The sequence below is a fragment of the Stegostoma tigrinum genome, chromosome 34 (genome assembly GCF_030684315.1).
Source record: "Stegostoma tigrinum isolate sSteTig4 chromosome 34, sSteTig4.hap1, whole genome shotgun sequence".
In the NCBI taxonomy this organism is placed as follows: domain Eukaryota; kingdom Metazoa; phylum Chordata; class Chondrichthyes; order Orectolobiformes; family Stegostomatidae; genus Stegostoma; species Stegostoma tigrinum.
Window position 1 is genome coordinate 23,835,627 of NC_081387.1, and position 17,637 is coordinate 23,853,263.

The window sequence follows — 17,637 nt, forward strand, 5'->3', positions numbered from 1 at the left end:
ATCTTGCTGTAGGGCACAATGCTTCACCAGTCTCTCATCAACAGAATGTGCCAGCTGCCTGCAGGGCAAACACACTGCATCATTTTTCACCCAATGGCCATGTCTTGGTGGGGGGAGAGTGGGGGGTGGTAGTCCTCCATTGAGATGTGGGCTGGGGGAACGGATCTGACCTCAGTCAGTGGACCCCAGTGTCCAGTCAGTTCAGGGATGGGTCAACACATGGTCCAAGGGCCGGGCCACAGTCAGACATCTGCTTGATGTGGTGATGGTCAGGAGCTCTCTCTGAGTACAGCCCAGGGAGTGAGCCACGGTCAGTCCTGTACGGCCATTGTAAGCAGTGAGGGATCTCGCATAGCATCAATCATAGAGTTGTAGAGTCATATAGCACAACTTGTCCATGCCTACAAAGTTTCCAAACAAAAATGATCCCATTTGCTTATGTTTGGTCCATATCTCTCTATACTTTTCCTTTTTATGTGCCTGTCCAAATATCTTTTAAATGTTGTAACTATATCTGTATCTCCCACTTCCTCTGGCATTTCATTCCACATACAAATCATGCTCTGTGTGAAAAAATTACACCTCAGGTCCCTTTAATATCCTTCTCCTCTCACCTTAAAAATATGCTCCTTAGCTTTGAACACCACTACCCTAGGAAAAAGGCCTTATCCATACCCTTCATAAACCTCTACAAGGTCACCCACCAGCCTCCTACACTCCTGAGAAAATAGTCCTAGCCTATTCAGCCTCCCCATATAACCCAAACCCCCCCAGTCCTGGAAACATCCTTGCAAATATTTTCTGAGCCTTCTCTAATTTAAAAGCATCCTTCCTATAGCAGAGCAATCACTACTGTACACAGTACTCCAAAAGAGGCCTCACCAAAGTCCTATACAACCTTGACATGATGTCCCAGCTCCTATACTCAATGTACCCTGCACTGAGTATATTACGATATATGTTACTGTGTGTAATGATGGCTTTCATGGTCGATGCTGTGCCGGGATGGGAAGGGTTCAGAGCACATGGTGCCCTACTAATAGACTGCAATGTGTTTGTACTGAGAACCTTGACCAAGAAGGCACTGATCCCAAAGAGACTCCACAACTCCACATGGAGCCCCCAGTGTCGGAAACTTCATGTCTCATTGTTTGGGGGAATGTGTGCAGTTGGTGTCTGCAGAGTACAGCAGCACTGACTATGTTCCAAACGAGGAACCTGTTCTGTTCCTTACAATCCCAACGCGGGTCATTCCCAGTGAGAGGGACGGATCTAGACACAGATGGGATGCTGCTCATAGTCGGTGTCTTTCTAAGAAGGTGAAGGCAGATTGAGGAGGAGTGGAAACAGCAGCGTTCCCAGGATCAGCGGTGATCCCAGGATCAGCAGCAATCCCAGGAACAACAGCAATCCTGGGAACAACAGTGTTCCCAGGAACAGTAACAGCTGCCACAGAGGGCAATGAGACTCCAGCTCAGAAAGAGGTTACACCTGTAGGGTCCTGCACTATTAGGGCCCAAGTCTTTCACCCTCGGTTCCATTTCCTCAGGATGGGCAAGGCGCAGTGTCAATACAGACTCTGTCTGTCCTGGACCTGTGACACTGAATTGTCCCAGCTGCTGGATCAGGCTCTGAGAGCTGAAGAAGTGGGGGCCAATCCTCTGTCGGTGCCTGGAAATGGGACAGCTGTGTGGGACTGCGATGTGACTGGCTTCTCCCAGGGACCCACTGGGGATCTGTGTGGGATCTCTCGGTCATCCACCCACAAATAGATCAAGCCAGTTATTGATGCCAACTGTACAAGAACTCAGCATTTCCTCTCATTTCCCCACATTGAGGCCAGTCCTGCAGCCCACGCAGTAGGATTCAGGAATAGCACTATCTTCCCCCAGGTACAGGGCACCATCAGCTGCACCCATGTCCCATTGAGAGGGAAATAGGACAACGCAGTGGAGTTCATCAGTAGGAAGGGTTTCCATTCCATTAATATGCAGGTTGTCTGGAATCACCAGTTCCACTTCTTAATGGTGTCCCTGGTATGTGAGAGCTGCCATGGCTTCTACACCTTGGGGCAGTCTCATGTCTCTGCTGTGTCGGAGGGTCCAGGTGCCTGACAACGTTACTTGGAGGCAAGGGCTACCCACTGTGATCCTGGCAGGTGGCACCATTGCTCAACCCCTAGACTGATGGCGACAGTGATATAACGCTGCCTCATGCTTTGACCAGGGCCATGGTGGAGAAGACAAGAGACCTTCTGAAGATGTAGTTCCACTGTTTGGACCAATCTAGCGCAGTGGGGCCTGCAATATACACTTGATAATGTATCACATCATCCTAACATACTATGCTCTGCACAAATGGAGTAGGCAGGGTGGAGATGTGCTGGATGCTGAGGGCATGTAAATACAGGAGCAGTCATCCAAGGAGAAAGATGAGGACATCATGAGTATCAGAGTTCAGCAACATTGGGCTACAAACCACACAGAACTTGACTGACAACCAGTTCCAGGAGATAAGAGCTGAATGTAACAGACAATCCTGGATTGTAATAAAGTCATTGATCATTATATAAGAATTTCGTTTTAATGGTGGTGGCAAACAGCCTGTAGCCTCTGGAGTTACATTGATTCAGAAGAGATTTCATTGAATCTTAGAAGGTCATGAAAGAATGTGACCAGTTGGATTCCTCTCATGAAGGAATCTAAAACTTGGGCTCACAGTTTGAAAATAAGGCATCACCCCATATAAGACAGACACAAGGAAACATCTTTTTCTCTCCAAGATTTGAGTGCCTTTGGAATTCCCTTCCACAAAAGGTGGTGCATGCATTGTCTTTAAATATCTTTAAGGCAGAGATAGACAGATTTTTGATCACCAAGGGGTTGAATGATTATCAGGAATTGGCAGGAATGTAGAGAGATGGTAAAATCAGATCAGCATGATCTATTGAAAGGCGGAGCAGGCATGAAAGGGTCAGTTGCATACTATTGTTTCTTATTCATATGTTTGTATGTCTAAAGTGGCCAAAAGATGTTTTGATGTTCGTGTAACCGCGTGTTCTCATCGGTACAGCCATAGTTCTGTACAACTCGTTTGTCAGAACATCTCTGGTGTATGACTCTGCCAAAGTGACAATACTTTAGAGATTGTTGCTGAAGTTTATCAATTAAAATGTAGGAAGAAAACTGATCAAATATTTGTAAAATTTACAACAGAATTGGGCCAAATGGTCTTTCTCTGGGCTACGAACCTCTATGTCTCTGTAAGAAAAAAAAATGTAATGAGATCAGTGGTCTTGTTCACTGAAGCCAATTTCTTTTTATAAAAATGAGAAAATGAGGAAAATCATAATTATGGATAAATTCTGGCATAGTGTTCTGGTGAACTACTTAGATGTGTGCCAAATATCAAAAATACAAGAAGTGAATGTTCTGGCCTTTACCTATGATATTGATTTTCAGACTGGAGGGCTGTGAGCAGTGGGTTGCCATAAGGATCAGTGCTGGGTCCACTGCTTTTTGTTATTTATATAAATGATATGGATATGATCACAGGAGGTATGGTTCATACATTTTCAGATGACACCAAAATCGGAGGAGTAGTGGACAGTGCATCTGGTTATCTCAGAGTACAACAGGAGCTTGACCAGAATGGCCAATGGGCTGAGGAGTGGCGGATGGAATTTAATTTAGATAAATGTGAGGTGCTGCATTTTGGAAAGGCAAATCAGTGCAGCACTTATACACTTAATGGTAAGGTGTGTTGCTCAACAAAGAGACGTTTGAGTGCAGGTTCATAGTTCCTAGAAAGTGGAGTCACAGGTAGACAGGATAGCGAAGACAGTGTTTGGTACGCTTGCCTTTATTGGTCATTGCATTGAGTAATAGCAGTTGGGAGGTCATGTTGTGGTTGTACAGAACATTGATTAGGCCACTTTTGGAATACTGCATGCGCAACAATTAATTTACAAAAATTGACTTGCTGTAAGGATATCGGCAAGATCTACCGAATGAGAAATATCAGCATTTGTTACATCAGGTGCACCTTTTTGGAAGTTCATTCTGCACTGTATTAGATGCTTTCACAAGCTTGTTAAAGAAAGACAAAAACTTTGAATAGAGAAAAGAACACCAGGGTCTCTTTGGAAACTTGGAATCTGTGCTACCACACTGGTAATGCTAAGTTATGATAAGCCATTTTAACTGCCAGTGATGCCGGTGATATTAGTCTTAATGCAGTGTTATTACAAGGGAATGATATGGGGATTGGATGGCCAGTCATTTATTTTTGATGCAAACACCCTGGTGTTCTTTTCTCTATTCAAAGTTTTTGTCTTTCTTTAACAAGCTTGTGAAAGCATCTAATACAGTGCAGGATGAACTTCCAAAAAGGTGCATCTGATGTAACAAATGCTGATATTTCTCATTCAGTAGATCTTGCCGATATCCTTACAGCAAGTCAATTCTGTCAACAGAAACCCATTCATGAAATGATTGAGAATCAGCTAAGGCTACTGACAAAATAAGGAATATTCCCTTTTCCTTATAGATTTGAGATATTTATGTCACTGGTTTAAAGAATAGAAGGGATTTTAGTAATTTTAAAAAATATTTTAATTGTCATAATGATTAAAATATTGTCACATTGCCTATTTATAAAATCAATCTAATCTTTCATTTTCAAACAAATTAAAATTAATCAATATTGTGAGCAATTTCAAAAGTTACTTAGCAATATTAATCACATGTCAAAAGTAATTCTGCAGTGCTGAGGAAGTCCCTGGGAAATAGTATGTACCTTTGTAAGTGCAATTTCTTTCTCAGTCTGTTATCAACAGTTTTCATCTCCCTGTTTTTGCTCCTCTCTTTCTGCTCCCACCCAGAAACTGCAGCTTTTATCAGTGATTATGGGCAAATAATAGTTTGTTCTTGGAACAATTTTTCATATATCAGCCCAGACCAGGGATCAGCAACTGTTTTAGCTGAAGAACCATTTTGTTAAAAGCCTAAAATAGAAGATATGATGTGCTGCATGCTGAGAATTCAGCATTTCTCAGCCAAATGCACTGTAAATGACCATGAGTATGGTTGAATGTATAATTTGCATGAGAATAAACTAAATACCTGTTTCGAATTTGAATCATCAAGTCATACAACACAGAACAGGCCCTTCAGCCCATCAGGTCTAACCATCCTATCTACACTCATCCCACTTTCCAGCACTTGGCTCACAGCCTTAAAAGTCTGAGGTTTCAAGCGTTCATCCACATACATTTTAAAAAGTTGTGAGCCTTCCACCCTCTGCTCACCTTCAAGGCATTGCATTCCAGATTCCCACCAGATTCTGGGTGAAAAGGTTTTCCTTAAATATCCCCTAAAATTCCTGACCTTTGCCTTAAAATAATGACTACCCCACCCCCAGCCTTCATTAAGGGGAGCTTTCTATCTACCTTGTCCATGCCCTTCACAATTTTTAACACCTCACCCAGGCCACTGAACACCCCCTCATGCTCCAAAACAACCTGAGTCTATTCAGCCTCTCTTCATATCAAAAATGCTCCAACCCAGGCAACACCCTGTAAATCTCCTTTGCACTCCCTCCATTGCAATTTCATCCTTTTTATTATGTGGTGACCAGAATTGCACACGGTACTCCAGCTGTGGCCCAATCAAAGTCTTATGCAGCTCCACATAACCATCCTGTGCTTATAATCAATTGAAAAACAATTTGAAATAAATCTAACTAAATGATCACATTTCAGATATTTTTGCCAATAGTTTTGTCAGAAACTTCTTCACAACAACTTTAAGACCTTTAGAAAACAGACTATTTTTGCTATTCGTTCCAATGATTGAACACAATGCTTCAGACATCACACACAAGATCACATATTATGTCAATCCCATCAGAAACTAATTACTGGAACTATATTTAAGCATTATGATGCTAATATTATTGAAACATTTGTTTGCTGGAATTAGCGTAATAGAACAGTCTCTTTAAATTATTTTTCTTATTTTCCTTCTCAACCTTTAAATTTGTAATCTTTTTCCATGATTATTTTACACCAATGTCTAATTTCAATCTGATTGTAGGTATAAATGAATTAACACCATTAAGTATAAAGAATTTTTTAATGAATCATCTTTTTTTTCTCTCAACATTTTGGGTCAAAATAAACCAAGCCTGAATGAATACTTTAAAACCAGAAGTCTCACAGTGTATTTGTCACTCCATCAATATATATTAACAATTGATCACAAAAAGGTGAATACAAGCACATTCAATCAAAATTTCAATTATTCCAAAACCCATAATCTTAATGGTTTGTGAAATTTTAATATGAAACACTTACCACATTCTACGAAAGATTTCTGAAGTTCTAGTTCTACAAAGATACAACAAAAATATTATCATGAGTATCAGAAAAAAATCATTTAACTGGTCACATCTTCTCAATAAAATTATTTACACAAATCTGATAATTTTTCAATGAAAATCAGTTCTTACCACTAATGATTCATAACTGTGCCGCAATTCATGTACTGTAATGTCTTACTAAGCAACTGATTTGTTTCTAAGGATGATGAAGTACAAGATGGAAAATTAAAACAATGGAATATTTAGGCAACTGCTTAAAGAAGCATAGGATAAGAAAGAAAACTAAAATACCACACCCAAGGGATTGTGGTTAAATTACTTCTAAAATTTACAAAGAAACATGAGCTGCAATAAAATTGTTCCAGAAAGAAATCACATTGTGCATGCAATTCATTAGAGATTAATGTTCCTGAAAATAAAATTAAGGCACCAGGTGGCAAAATGTAACCAGAACAGGGAGACACCAGAGAGTCAGATGGGAATAATAGGTGAGACTCTGCAGATTATAGAAACCTAAGAAATTTGTGACTTTGCCACAAAATGAGACATGAAAATGTTAAATACTAAAAAGGTTCTTTTAAAAGATCAGGGAACAGAAGATAATGATCAGGAAATGGCAGGTGTGATGCATGAGTTGGCTCAATCAATCCTTACATTTAAAGACTATGGACAAATTTCATTCAAAAGAGTCAAACTAAAATCGGACACACAGAACTTGTTTGATATACATTCTCATTAAGAAGGGAAAAACAACAACATTATAGATGAGTAATAAATGGTTAGATTCTGTCTAGATGGAGATAGTTGTAACCTGGCATTATGTGGTGTGAATGTTACTTGCCAATTGTCAGCTCAAACTTGGATATTGTCCACGTCTTGCTGCATTTGGATATAAACTACTTCCATTTCTGAGAATTCACAGATCGTGCTGAACACTGTGTAATCTTCGGTGAATATCCCTCAATTGTATCGTCAGAATTGGAGATAGTCATGGATAAAGCACCTGGAAATGGTTCAAAATGATACGTCCCTGAGGAACTCCTGCAGACAATGCCTGGAGATGACATGACTGACCTCCAACAATCATAACCATCTTCCTTTGTACCTATTATAACTCCTAACAGTGCGGTCTCAATTCCTGTATTGGTTGTGGTTACCATGAAGGTCCCAGTATCTCAACCCTATCCCTTGCCTGATCTGTGGTGACCCTGAGGTTAAACAACCACCAGTCATCTCTCTCTAATGAGAGAGAAGCCCTCTGGTATCTGAGACTATGGCAACTCTGCCTTTTACTATTGCTTAAACATGCGCATTCCTGGTTGTGAAGTCCCAGGGAAACAATTTCCCACTGTATTCCATTGTTCCAGTGCTTCTGCTGGGAATGTCTTGCCCAGAAGAGACAGGCAGGTTGATGATAGATGTTCATTTTATTTTAATCTACTTCAATATTTTCTCAATACAGAGAAGACTGTGACAGGAATGTCACAAATTAAAATGCCAGCAGCAAAGGTATAAGTACTGAGTGAGGCCTTTCTTTTTCTGAGGAATGTGGACCAGTCTTGGTCACAGTCCTACTCAGGCCCCGTCCCACAACTCTTTCCCTAGTTTATCAATGACTGCATTGGTACCACTTTCTGCACTCATTCAGCCCTAGAAACCAATAAGTTTTATCTCTAATTCCCACCTTTCTCTCATCTTCACCTGGTCCGTCTCTGACTCTTCCCTTTCGTTCTTTAACCTCTTGGACTTATTCCTGAGGATTGTCTCTGTACTAATATGTATCATATGTCTACCAATTCCCACAGCTATTTTGAAAACATGTCAGTTTCTCCACTGCATCTGTACTGATGATTGCACCTTCCGCTATGGTACTTCCAACATGTCCTTCTTTTTCCTCAACCTCCACCCATCTTTACCCTAGTGTGGTTAACAGGGCCCTTCATAGTGTCAAGCCCATTGCTCACATTTCTGTTCATTTGCCTTTCCCTCTTTCCCAGAATTACAACAGTTTTCACCACATCTTTGTGTTCCATTCCACCAGCTTCTGGATTTAAATGACCTTCATCCATAAACTCCACAAGATCCCACATGATGACACACCAAACACATCTTTGCCTCTTCTCCCCTGTCAGTACTCCAAAGGGATTGTTCTCTCCCTGGCCCACTCTGTTATCATCTTCAACAATTTGTCTTTCTCCTCTCATTGCAGAAGTTGTTACATCTCCTGATTTACCTCCTTCTCCTCACTGTTCAAGGTCCCAAACGTTCCTTCCACATGAAGCAGCTATTCTCCTGCCCTTCTTTCGATCTAGTCTACCACACTGACTGTTCTCAATCCAGTCTTGCCTTCACTGGGAGACTAAACACAAACCGGCTGATTACTTTGCACAGCGAGATTCTGTTTGCATGTTATTTCAAAACAGCACCATCCTCTGAAGCTCATGTTCCTGTCCAAGGCCTGATGCACGTTCCACTATAGCTGGAGGAACAGCATCACATTTTCCACGAAGGCATTTGACAGCCCCATGCCCCGAACAGTTGACTTCAACAAACCAATCAAGAACTCTGCTGTCCATTTAGGATGTTTTTCCCCTAGTGTCCGTATTTTATTCTCATGCTTTTGCTTTTAATCTAACCTTTCTCTGACCTTCACTTTTGTCCCATCACAACTCACCAATTTCCAACTCTAATCAGTTCTAAACAAAGGTTACATTGCACTGAAAACACTAACTCTGTTTTTCTCTCCACAAAAGCTGCCAGAACTGCTGAGTTTCTCCACCACTTTTGCTTTTTCTTGTAGCTGAAACAGTGCAATGGAGCTGTATTTGTTCACCTGTTAGTCACATACTTGTTACGGGTAAAGTTATTATTCCAGTTCCAAACAAGCATCACTGAACTTAAAATGTTAACTTTGCTTTCTCTCTACAGATGCTGAATTTCTCCAGTAATATCAGTTTTTGTTTCAGATTTCCAGCATCCACAGTTCCTTCTATGATATGTATTGTTCTGGACTATTTTTGCTTCAAATTTGCCCACCAAAATGTTATGCATATATACAAGAGGAGCATAACAACAAAGTATTCAACAGGTAACATTTGATTTAAAATTATTAAAGGAGTGTTTTTTGTTCAGCTGGAAACTGGAAATCACAACTGTTTCTTTGTTCTTCACCTCAATGTGACCAGCTCTTCACACTACCCTTCCCCAAACATTCAGCATCAGAACAAACCTAATCCTTTTCTACACATGTTGCACTGGAATAATATTGTGGTTCTGAAATTCCACAGGGTTGTTTGTGTGTCACAGCTTAACTGATGGAGACTGGGAGATTGCCAATGGATTTCCCAGGCTTGTACCTTTATTGTCTTTAGTCAGTGTTACACTGAGACTGTACCTTTAATCTGTCTATGGTGTTTCACACTCCAATAAAGCAGAGCAGCGATGCCAGCAATCACACAACAGAGGGTCGTGAGTAATGGTGCCAGCCAATCAGGGACACCAGGGAAGATATCGTCTGCAAAGTGAATACCAGTGAGTTATACAACTATATTTTCTATAGCATATGCCGTGAAAATATGATGACAAAACATCAACATATTAGTGAATGTGCATTAGGTAGAAAATCGGTAGTCCTTGCAGTAGTCTGCTGATTTAACGTCAGTAGGGGTCCACTGGACACCCAGAAACACCAAAACTGATGTTTGTTATGGGATAGAGCCCCTGCCCATTTCAATCACTGGCAGTGATGTTTATTATGGTTCTCTCTATAAAGACAGGGTCTCTAATATTGGCAATAGCAAAGGGGGAAAACAATAAAGCTCCATCTCTACTTTGTATTCCAGAATTCATTGGACCAACAATCCTGCTCTTCCTGACTCTCTGCCTGGAAAGGTGTGTCAAATGAAAGCAACATACTGCAGATACTGGGAATCTGAAACAAACACAGCAAATGCTGGAGAAACTCAGCAAGTGTGTCAGCACCTGCGGAGAGAGAAACTCCACAGACATTGCCAGACCTGTGATGTTTTTCCAACATTTCCTGTTGTTATCTCAAATATGCCAAGCCACATCCAAACCACATTTAATTTGTGACTCCATCCCTGATGCTGTGAATTCTGAAGGAGCCAGTAGCCGGAACAAGGTGCTGGCATGTTACAGCGCATACAGAGACACATAAGGCAGCTGGCAAATTATCCTTTTCTAGGCTACATTTAGTGGGTTATGAAATGTTTCACAAAGCAGTAATTTGCTAACAGTGGATAATAGGTCAAACGAAGAGATATTATGAAGAATGATTGCTCCCCGATCCACATTGCTTTTCATTGGTCAAACAATGTCTTGATTTTAAAATTTTCATCCTTATTTACAGGTTCATCCATTCCCTTGCCTTCCCTACCTCTACAATCTCCTCTAGCCCTAACCCTCCAAGCTACCTTCACTTGTCTAATTTTAGCTCCCAGACCAACCCCAGTTTAAGTGCTCCATACCAGCAGCAGCACCTAATGTTGCTGAGGACCTGAGCTTTAGAAATCATTCCTAAAACCTCTCCACCTTATTCTCCTTCTGCATGAAATAATTTAAAACCTATCGCTTTAATCAAGCATCATCCAATTTAATATCGCCTTAGCTATACCGCTTTAACTAAGTATTTCTTCATCTGATTTTATATCTCCTTTGTTGGTTAAGGATTTTGCTTCATTAAGCACCTGAGAAGGGCCTTGAGGCGTTTTCTTATATTGAAGTACTGTGTCAATACAAATTGTTGTTGTGAGCAACCGACAGTGAGAGTCCATCGCTCTCAGTTGGGTGTCAGCACAAGTGGGAAAAGACCAAAACCCTTTATTGCAGTTACAGAATTTGAAAACTGCCAAGATAAGTGACCAAAGATTCTGTCAATTTTGCAGAATGAAATACTCATTTTGTGTCCATATATAGAGTGTGACATTTTTTCAACACGTGAGATGTTGACACAACTGAGTTTGAAATAATCAAACAATTTTTATGAACATCTCATGGATTATCACATGAAGGCATCTTGGGGACAGTTAAACACATGATGTGATGTACAGTGGAATATAAATGACCTTTAACTGTATTGGTCAAACATTGTCATTTACAAACCTGATATCCTGATTGTTGTTGTTCGTGTAATTCCCAAATGGTCATTCTTTATCAGACATGTGAACTTGTTTGTCAATTGTTTTGTAACAATGATGATGCTCTGGACATTTACAAGACCATTAGAGTCTATATCGTTACTTAGTTCAGCTTGTGACAAGGCAAGTCCATCTTCATTGATCCACTGGATTTCCGGCTGAGAGAACCATCCACTGGATTTACACACAAGCTGGATTCCATTTTCATGATATCCCTTCAGCTGAATCCAGGGCTGATGACCCAAACCTGTAATTGATAGAGAACAGATTCAGAAATAGCAAACTATAGGAGCACTTCCTGTAGTCTGTTGGAACTATTTATTTTATCTATTAATCGATATCTAATCATTGTTTTATCACTGTCTTTAATAAGATTATGAACTACATTTTACCTCAGAACATGTCCGTATGGAAGATTTATAGAATATTGTAGAATACAATAATTGAAATGAATCAGATTACAATTATTAAGATTAATTAACTGTCACAGAATTATACTCCTTGGAAAGGAGAGGAAGAGAGAAAATCAGCGGGATTAAAAAAATTTTATACATTTCTGCTCAATTATACCTGTGAGGACAAGTGATATGTATGGACTTTAGAGTAATAATTGCCAATAGATTTTCAAGTTTCTGTTTCTCATGTTTTTCCCTGTTTTAAACCCAGTTCAAGACCTGTAATGGGCCTTCTTATATTTTAGGTTAAGATAAATGTAGCAGTAACAGTGCTTCGACTGCTCACAGTCATCTTGGGATTTCAGGTTGTGATGATAGTCTAAGAGTTATTTAGACTACAAGAGTTACATGGTGGTTTCTTTGTTCACAGTACACAACATTCTCCAGTCAAACATTGTGCACTGAAGAGGAACTGTTCCCTTATCCAAGTTGAGGAAAGCACTGATGGCAAACACGTTACCCAATCAGATTACAAGGTGGGGTTTGGGAGAGGGAATAAAAATGGTGCCAATCTCCTCAGCCTACATTAGGCATTCAGGGGGATGCCCTTCTTTCAATGAGCCTTAATGAGTTTGCAAATATGCACACACAGGGCCACTTCTCTCCAGGCAAAGTTTCTGAGTTCAAGATCCTGGAACGAGAGCCCACAACCACTTGTTTTGGCTGTGCCCGCCCGTGGCTGGACTCTTGCCCTCCTATGTAGGCACCAGCCCACTGAATGACTCCAACACAAAATCAGAAATTGCTGGAAAAACTCAGCAAGTCTGGCAGTATCTGATCTCCAGAATCTGCATTTCTTTGGTTTTGTGTTAACTGAATGATGCCATGTTGTTTTCAGAGCACACTCTCCTTTTGGCTAAATGACATATCTTCACTGAGCTTTGCAGAGTGATGAGTCTGGTGAGTTTTTTAGCTTCTCACTTCCCACAAGGAGATGCTCTATCATTTTGCAAACCCTGGTGTTTAACCCCAGTTTCATTCCCAGTCCATGTGTTTGGATTTTCTGAGCTGACATGACAGATTCAATTGAGTGGATCAGGCAAGCAAACTCAACCACAGCCACTGAAGAAACTAATGAGAAACTTTCCTACATCCCAAAGATTATTGTTTATTCACCCAGCTCTGTCACTCTTACTGTGTCAGAAAAATGAAGGAGGAAGGCATGAGAAATGTTTTTCGGTTGTCAGACAACAAAACAAGATGCCAAATCTCTCCTCTCTCTCTTGAGTTGGATTGAAGTTAGATCTTATTTTTAGGAGCAGAAGATATCAAATGGGAGAAGCAGGAACAGAGAATCACATCAGGGCAAGGGCTTGGCTCCCACTGTTCTTGGGGATTCCTTTGGACGAGGGTTAAGGTGACAGTCTTTGTGGAAGAGTAGATGGAAGGGATGGCTGTGATGGGAGCATGTGCTTTGATCCATTGTTCACATGGAGGTGTTGCAAGTGAGGCTATCATTTATTCTCCTTCTGCAGTTTGGAAAAAAAGTTCACAGAGTCAGGGCTACACAGAAAGGTACTATTGGCCCATGTGCTGGTGAGACTTCTCCTGAAACCAGATACTAGGTTGGATACTACTGAGTGTCTGAGCCACTGAGCAGGTTGTTCAACCAATCATGTTGGTGTGGGACGTATTGGCCCAGCCTCGGTAAGTACAGCAGGTTTTCTTCCCAAATGAACCACTGGATTTTTGTGGGAATCTGATTTCTTCATGTGCTTTGTCTCCAGATTTTTAAATCGGAACTTAAAAGTTCTCAAATAGCCAGGGTAAAATCTGAATTCCCTTCCTGTGGATTACAAGCCCTCTTGTGTGGACGGCAAACATAATATTGCACATGGATTGTTTGGTTCCAATTTACTGGAACTTTTGCTAGTTTAAACTTGGAAGTGAAGCCAGAAGTCATGTGTCAATCGAATATCTCAATACCAGGACTAGATATTCTCATTTGTCATGAGTAATGTTCTTTGTCATGCTTGTGAGAGTAAGGTCTTTTGCATCCTGGTGTCCAGATATTGCACAGGACCAGTTTGAAAGAAGCAGGGCTAGTTTCATGACATGAAATTTCAAATTATAAGCAATTGCATGGGCAGTGTGGTGGCTCAGTGGTTAGCACTGCTGCCTCACAGCACCAGCAACCGGGTTCAATTCTACTGTCTGTGACTGTCTGTGTGGAGTTTGCAAGTACTCCTCATGTCTGCATGGGTTTCCTCCCACAGTCCAAAGATGTGCAGCCTTGGTGGATTGCCCATGCTAAATTGCATGTAGTTTTCAGGGATGTGTAGATTAGGTGAGTTATAGGGGAAGGAATCTGGGTAGGGTGCTCTGACAGTCAGCGTGGACTTGTTGGGCCGATGGGCCTGTTTCCATGCTGTATGGATTCTGTGGATTTTTTTTGTCTAACAATGGCATGTTTGTCAAATATTTCATACTGAAGCCTGAGTTTTGGGGTGGCACATTGGCCCAGTGGTTAGCACTGCTGCCTCTCAGTGCCAGGAATGCACTGCCAGTGCAATTGGGTTCAACGCCACCATTGAGTGGCTGTCTATATGGAGTCTGCGCATTCTTCCTATGTCTGTGTGGTTTCCTCCTCATGCTCCAGTTTCCTCCCAAAGTCTGAATATGTGCAGGTTAGGTTAGGTTGGCCACAGTGTCGAGGGTGGGAAATGTAATGAAAGGGTGGGTCCAGATAGGATACTCTTTAGAGGGTCAGTGTGGACTCCATCCCCACTGTAGGGATCCTATGAGAGGTACAGTTTACAGAAGCTAAGATATTTTCCTAATTCCGAATAGGACAATTGGACCCTACTGAGACAACGGTGCCCAATATTCTGGACACGCAAAGGATGTTGGGGGATACGAGGAAGAGAAAGCACCCAGAAACAAGTCTGGGTCTTGTGATTCAACTCCCTGACCCTGATCACAAGTGCATCTTCAGTTACACCGCTGGCATGCAATATTGTACTATTAGATAGAAGTACAACAGATCGCAATATTAATTTTGTTTTCACGGCTTCTTAATGTTTTCTCAAGGGCTACCTTTTGGTTTTCAGGGGCTCATTTTTCATTCTCATCAACAATAATAACCGCTTTATTTATGTTGACTTATAGGGAATTTGAACCTTCTAGGAAGAATTTATCAATGCCCTCAATAATTATCAACACTCCGTTAAACATAAAGCTGCAAACACACAGGCAAACATTAATTTCCAACACATTACAGCATGTCAAATGAAACAAAATAGCAGGTTTAAGTGTGCAATTATTTTTACAGTAACTGTCAAACACTTCTACACAAAAAAAAATCACAATGACTACACATACCATACACTAAAAAGTCCGCTAATGTATTTTTGTTGCATATGCACAAAGCTGGAAGATTTTAAGAAGGCATTTATAACTCCATATACTGCAATGTAGATTTCAACCTGAGACTTAAAATTTCACATTTGACATAGTGATCATGACAATGGCATCTACTACATTTTCCCTAATAGTATCTTCTCAACATTTGCTGCTTTCAGCTGTAAAGCCCACAACCATTTGAAAAGAATTCACAACGTCAATGAATTGAAATTTTCTTGGATCCCTTTCAGCTGGATATTCCCTAATTGACAGGTTTAAAATTGTTCTCTCTCCTTTGCAGACCTGCTCTCACTGAGCAGCCCCTCTGTCCCTCCATGCACAGCCTACCCTCCACTGCAGCCTCCTTCTCCCCCGTCCCATGTCAGCTTTCACTGTCTCACTCTTTTGACCCCCTTAAAATCTCCTTCTCTCTATGCTTGGTTGCAGCCTCTTTTTCACTCCTCATGCAGTGTCCATCTCCATCCTTGTCTTCTCTTGAGCATTCTTCAGCCCCACAACCCCTTGAAGTTTCTTTGTCATGGCCACGTCCACCACCATCTCCACTCAGGTCTCTCTCATCCATGCACCTCCCTGTGGAACCTCTTTCTCTGCCTCCCCACCTACCCCTTTGGAGTTTCTTTATTGCTGTGGCCAGAGAATACCAACCACACAGTATCCAACAGACAACCCCTTGGCAAAACTCTGCCTGGCCTGGGCCCTTCAGCAGAAGGTTGCTTTTTTCCCGTGTTTACCCAAAGGTTCATTGCTCTTCCAATCATACACTGCTTCTCTTGCCCTTTTCTGGTGACTAACCCACTCATGAGCAGTAAATATGAGAGACTTTGAATAGTCTTTGATGGAGGAGAAACTCCTCACTTGTTCTGCCCATTCTACGACTGATGGGAATTTTGTCTGGTTGGGTTCCCCTGCTGAATTTTCAAGGATTGGTTTGGGGGGGCTCAGGACAGATTTACCTGCTGCCCTGAGTCTTTGAGCTGTGATATAGGTACACTACTGAATACAAACCATTAAACATCCACTCCCATTATTGAGGGATGTGGCGATAGAGATCGTGGATACATTGGTGGTTATCTTTCAGAAATCCATATATTCCTGTAGACTGGGAAGTAGTAAATGCAACCTCACTATTTAAGAAGTTGGGGGGAGAAAACATTTAAAATTTCAGACCTGTTAGTTTGACATCAGAAGTCAGTCATAGCGAAAATATTATAAGACATTATAAAGGATGTGATAACTAGACACTTCAAAAATAATTACAGGATTGGGTAGTTACATGGATTTATGAACAGGAAATCACATTTGACATTCCTGTTACATATTGTTGAGGATATTGTTTGCACCATTTATGAAGGAACATCAGTGGATATGGTGTATTTGGATTTTCACAAGGATTTTCATGATCCCACAGAAGAACATAGAACATAAGACAGTATAGGATCAGGTTCTCTGGCCCATCATGTCTGCACTGACCATGATGCCATTCCTAAATTATTCCCATCTGCCTGCACATGGCCTATATGCCTCTATTCTCTGCATGTTCCTGTGTCTTTCAAAATGCCTCTTAAACATTGCTTTTGTATATGCTTCTACCACTACCCTGGCAGTGTCTGGCACCTACCACTCTCTGTGTAGAGCTTGCCAAGCACATCTCCTTTAAACATTTCCCCTCTCACCTTAAACCTATTCCCCCTTGTATTTGATATTTCTACCCTGGGGAAAAGACTCCATTTATCCACCCTATCCATGCCTGTCATATTTTTATATCCTTTTATCAGGTCGGCCCCCCTCACTCTCCAGCTCTGTAATGAAAACAATCCAGGTTTGTCCAATATTGCCTTTTAGCTAATACACAGCAATCCAGAAAACATCCTGGTAAACCTCCTTTGCACCCTATCGAAAGTCTCCATATTTTTCTTGTAGGGTAATGACCAGAATTGCACACAATACTCCAACTAAAGTTTTATGCAGCTGCAAATGACTTGCCAACTTTTATACTCAATGCCCTGACTAATGAAAGCAAGCATGCAGTACACCTTCTTTACTACCATATCCAATTGTTTATCCCCTTTCTGGGAACTATGGATTTGAACCTCAAGATCCCTCTGTATATCAGTGCTCCCAGGGATTCTGCCATTTACAGTGTACTCTCCTCTTGCATTTGACGTCCAAAAATGCATCACCTCACACTTCCCTGGATTAAACTCCGTCCACCATGTCCCTATCCAACTTTTCAACAGATCAACACATCTTTTGATAGTGTTCCTTACTCTCCACAACTCCAT

At 41.1% G+C, this 17,637-nt stretch overlaps 1 protein-coding gene across 10 annotated transcripts in view; it reads right to left on the minus strand.

Annotated features, from left to right (window-relative positions):
- The window catches only part of LOC125446539 (butyrophilin subfamily 3 member A1-like), an 85,880-nt gene that overhangs the window by 19,077 nt on the left and 49,166 nt on the right, over nucleotides 1-17,637 (minus strand). For 8 of the 10 annotated variants that reach the window (XM_059639509.1, XM_048520177.2, XM_048520179.2 and 5 more), the window contains exons 4-6: nucleotides 11,503-11,784; nucleotides 9,776-9,895; nucleotides 6,356-6,388 (exon numbers count right to left, since the gene is read on the minus strand). In XM_059639509.1, the coding sequence (XP_059495492.1) occupies nucleotides 6,356-6,388; nucleotides 9,776-9,895; nucleotides 11,503-11,784 (435 nt within the window). The remainder of the gene's footprint in view (nucleotides 1-6,355; nucleotides 6,389-9,775; nucleotides 9,896-11,502; nucleotides 11,785-17,637) is intronic. The other 2 variants (XM_059639510.1, XM_048520180.2) reach the window with 1 other exon arrangement.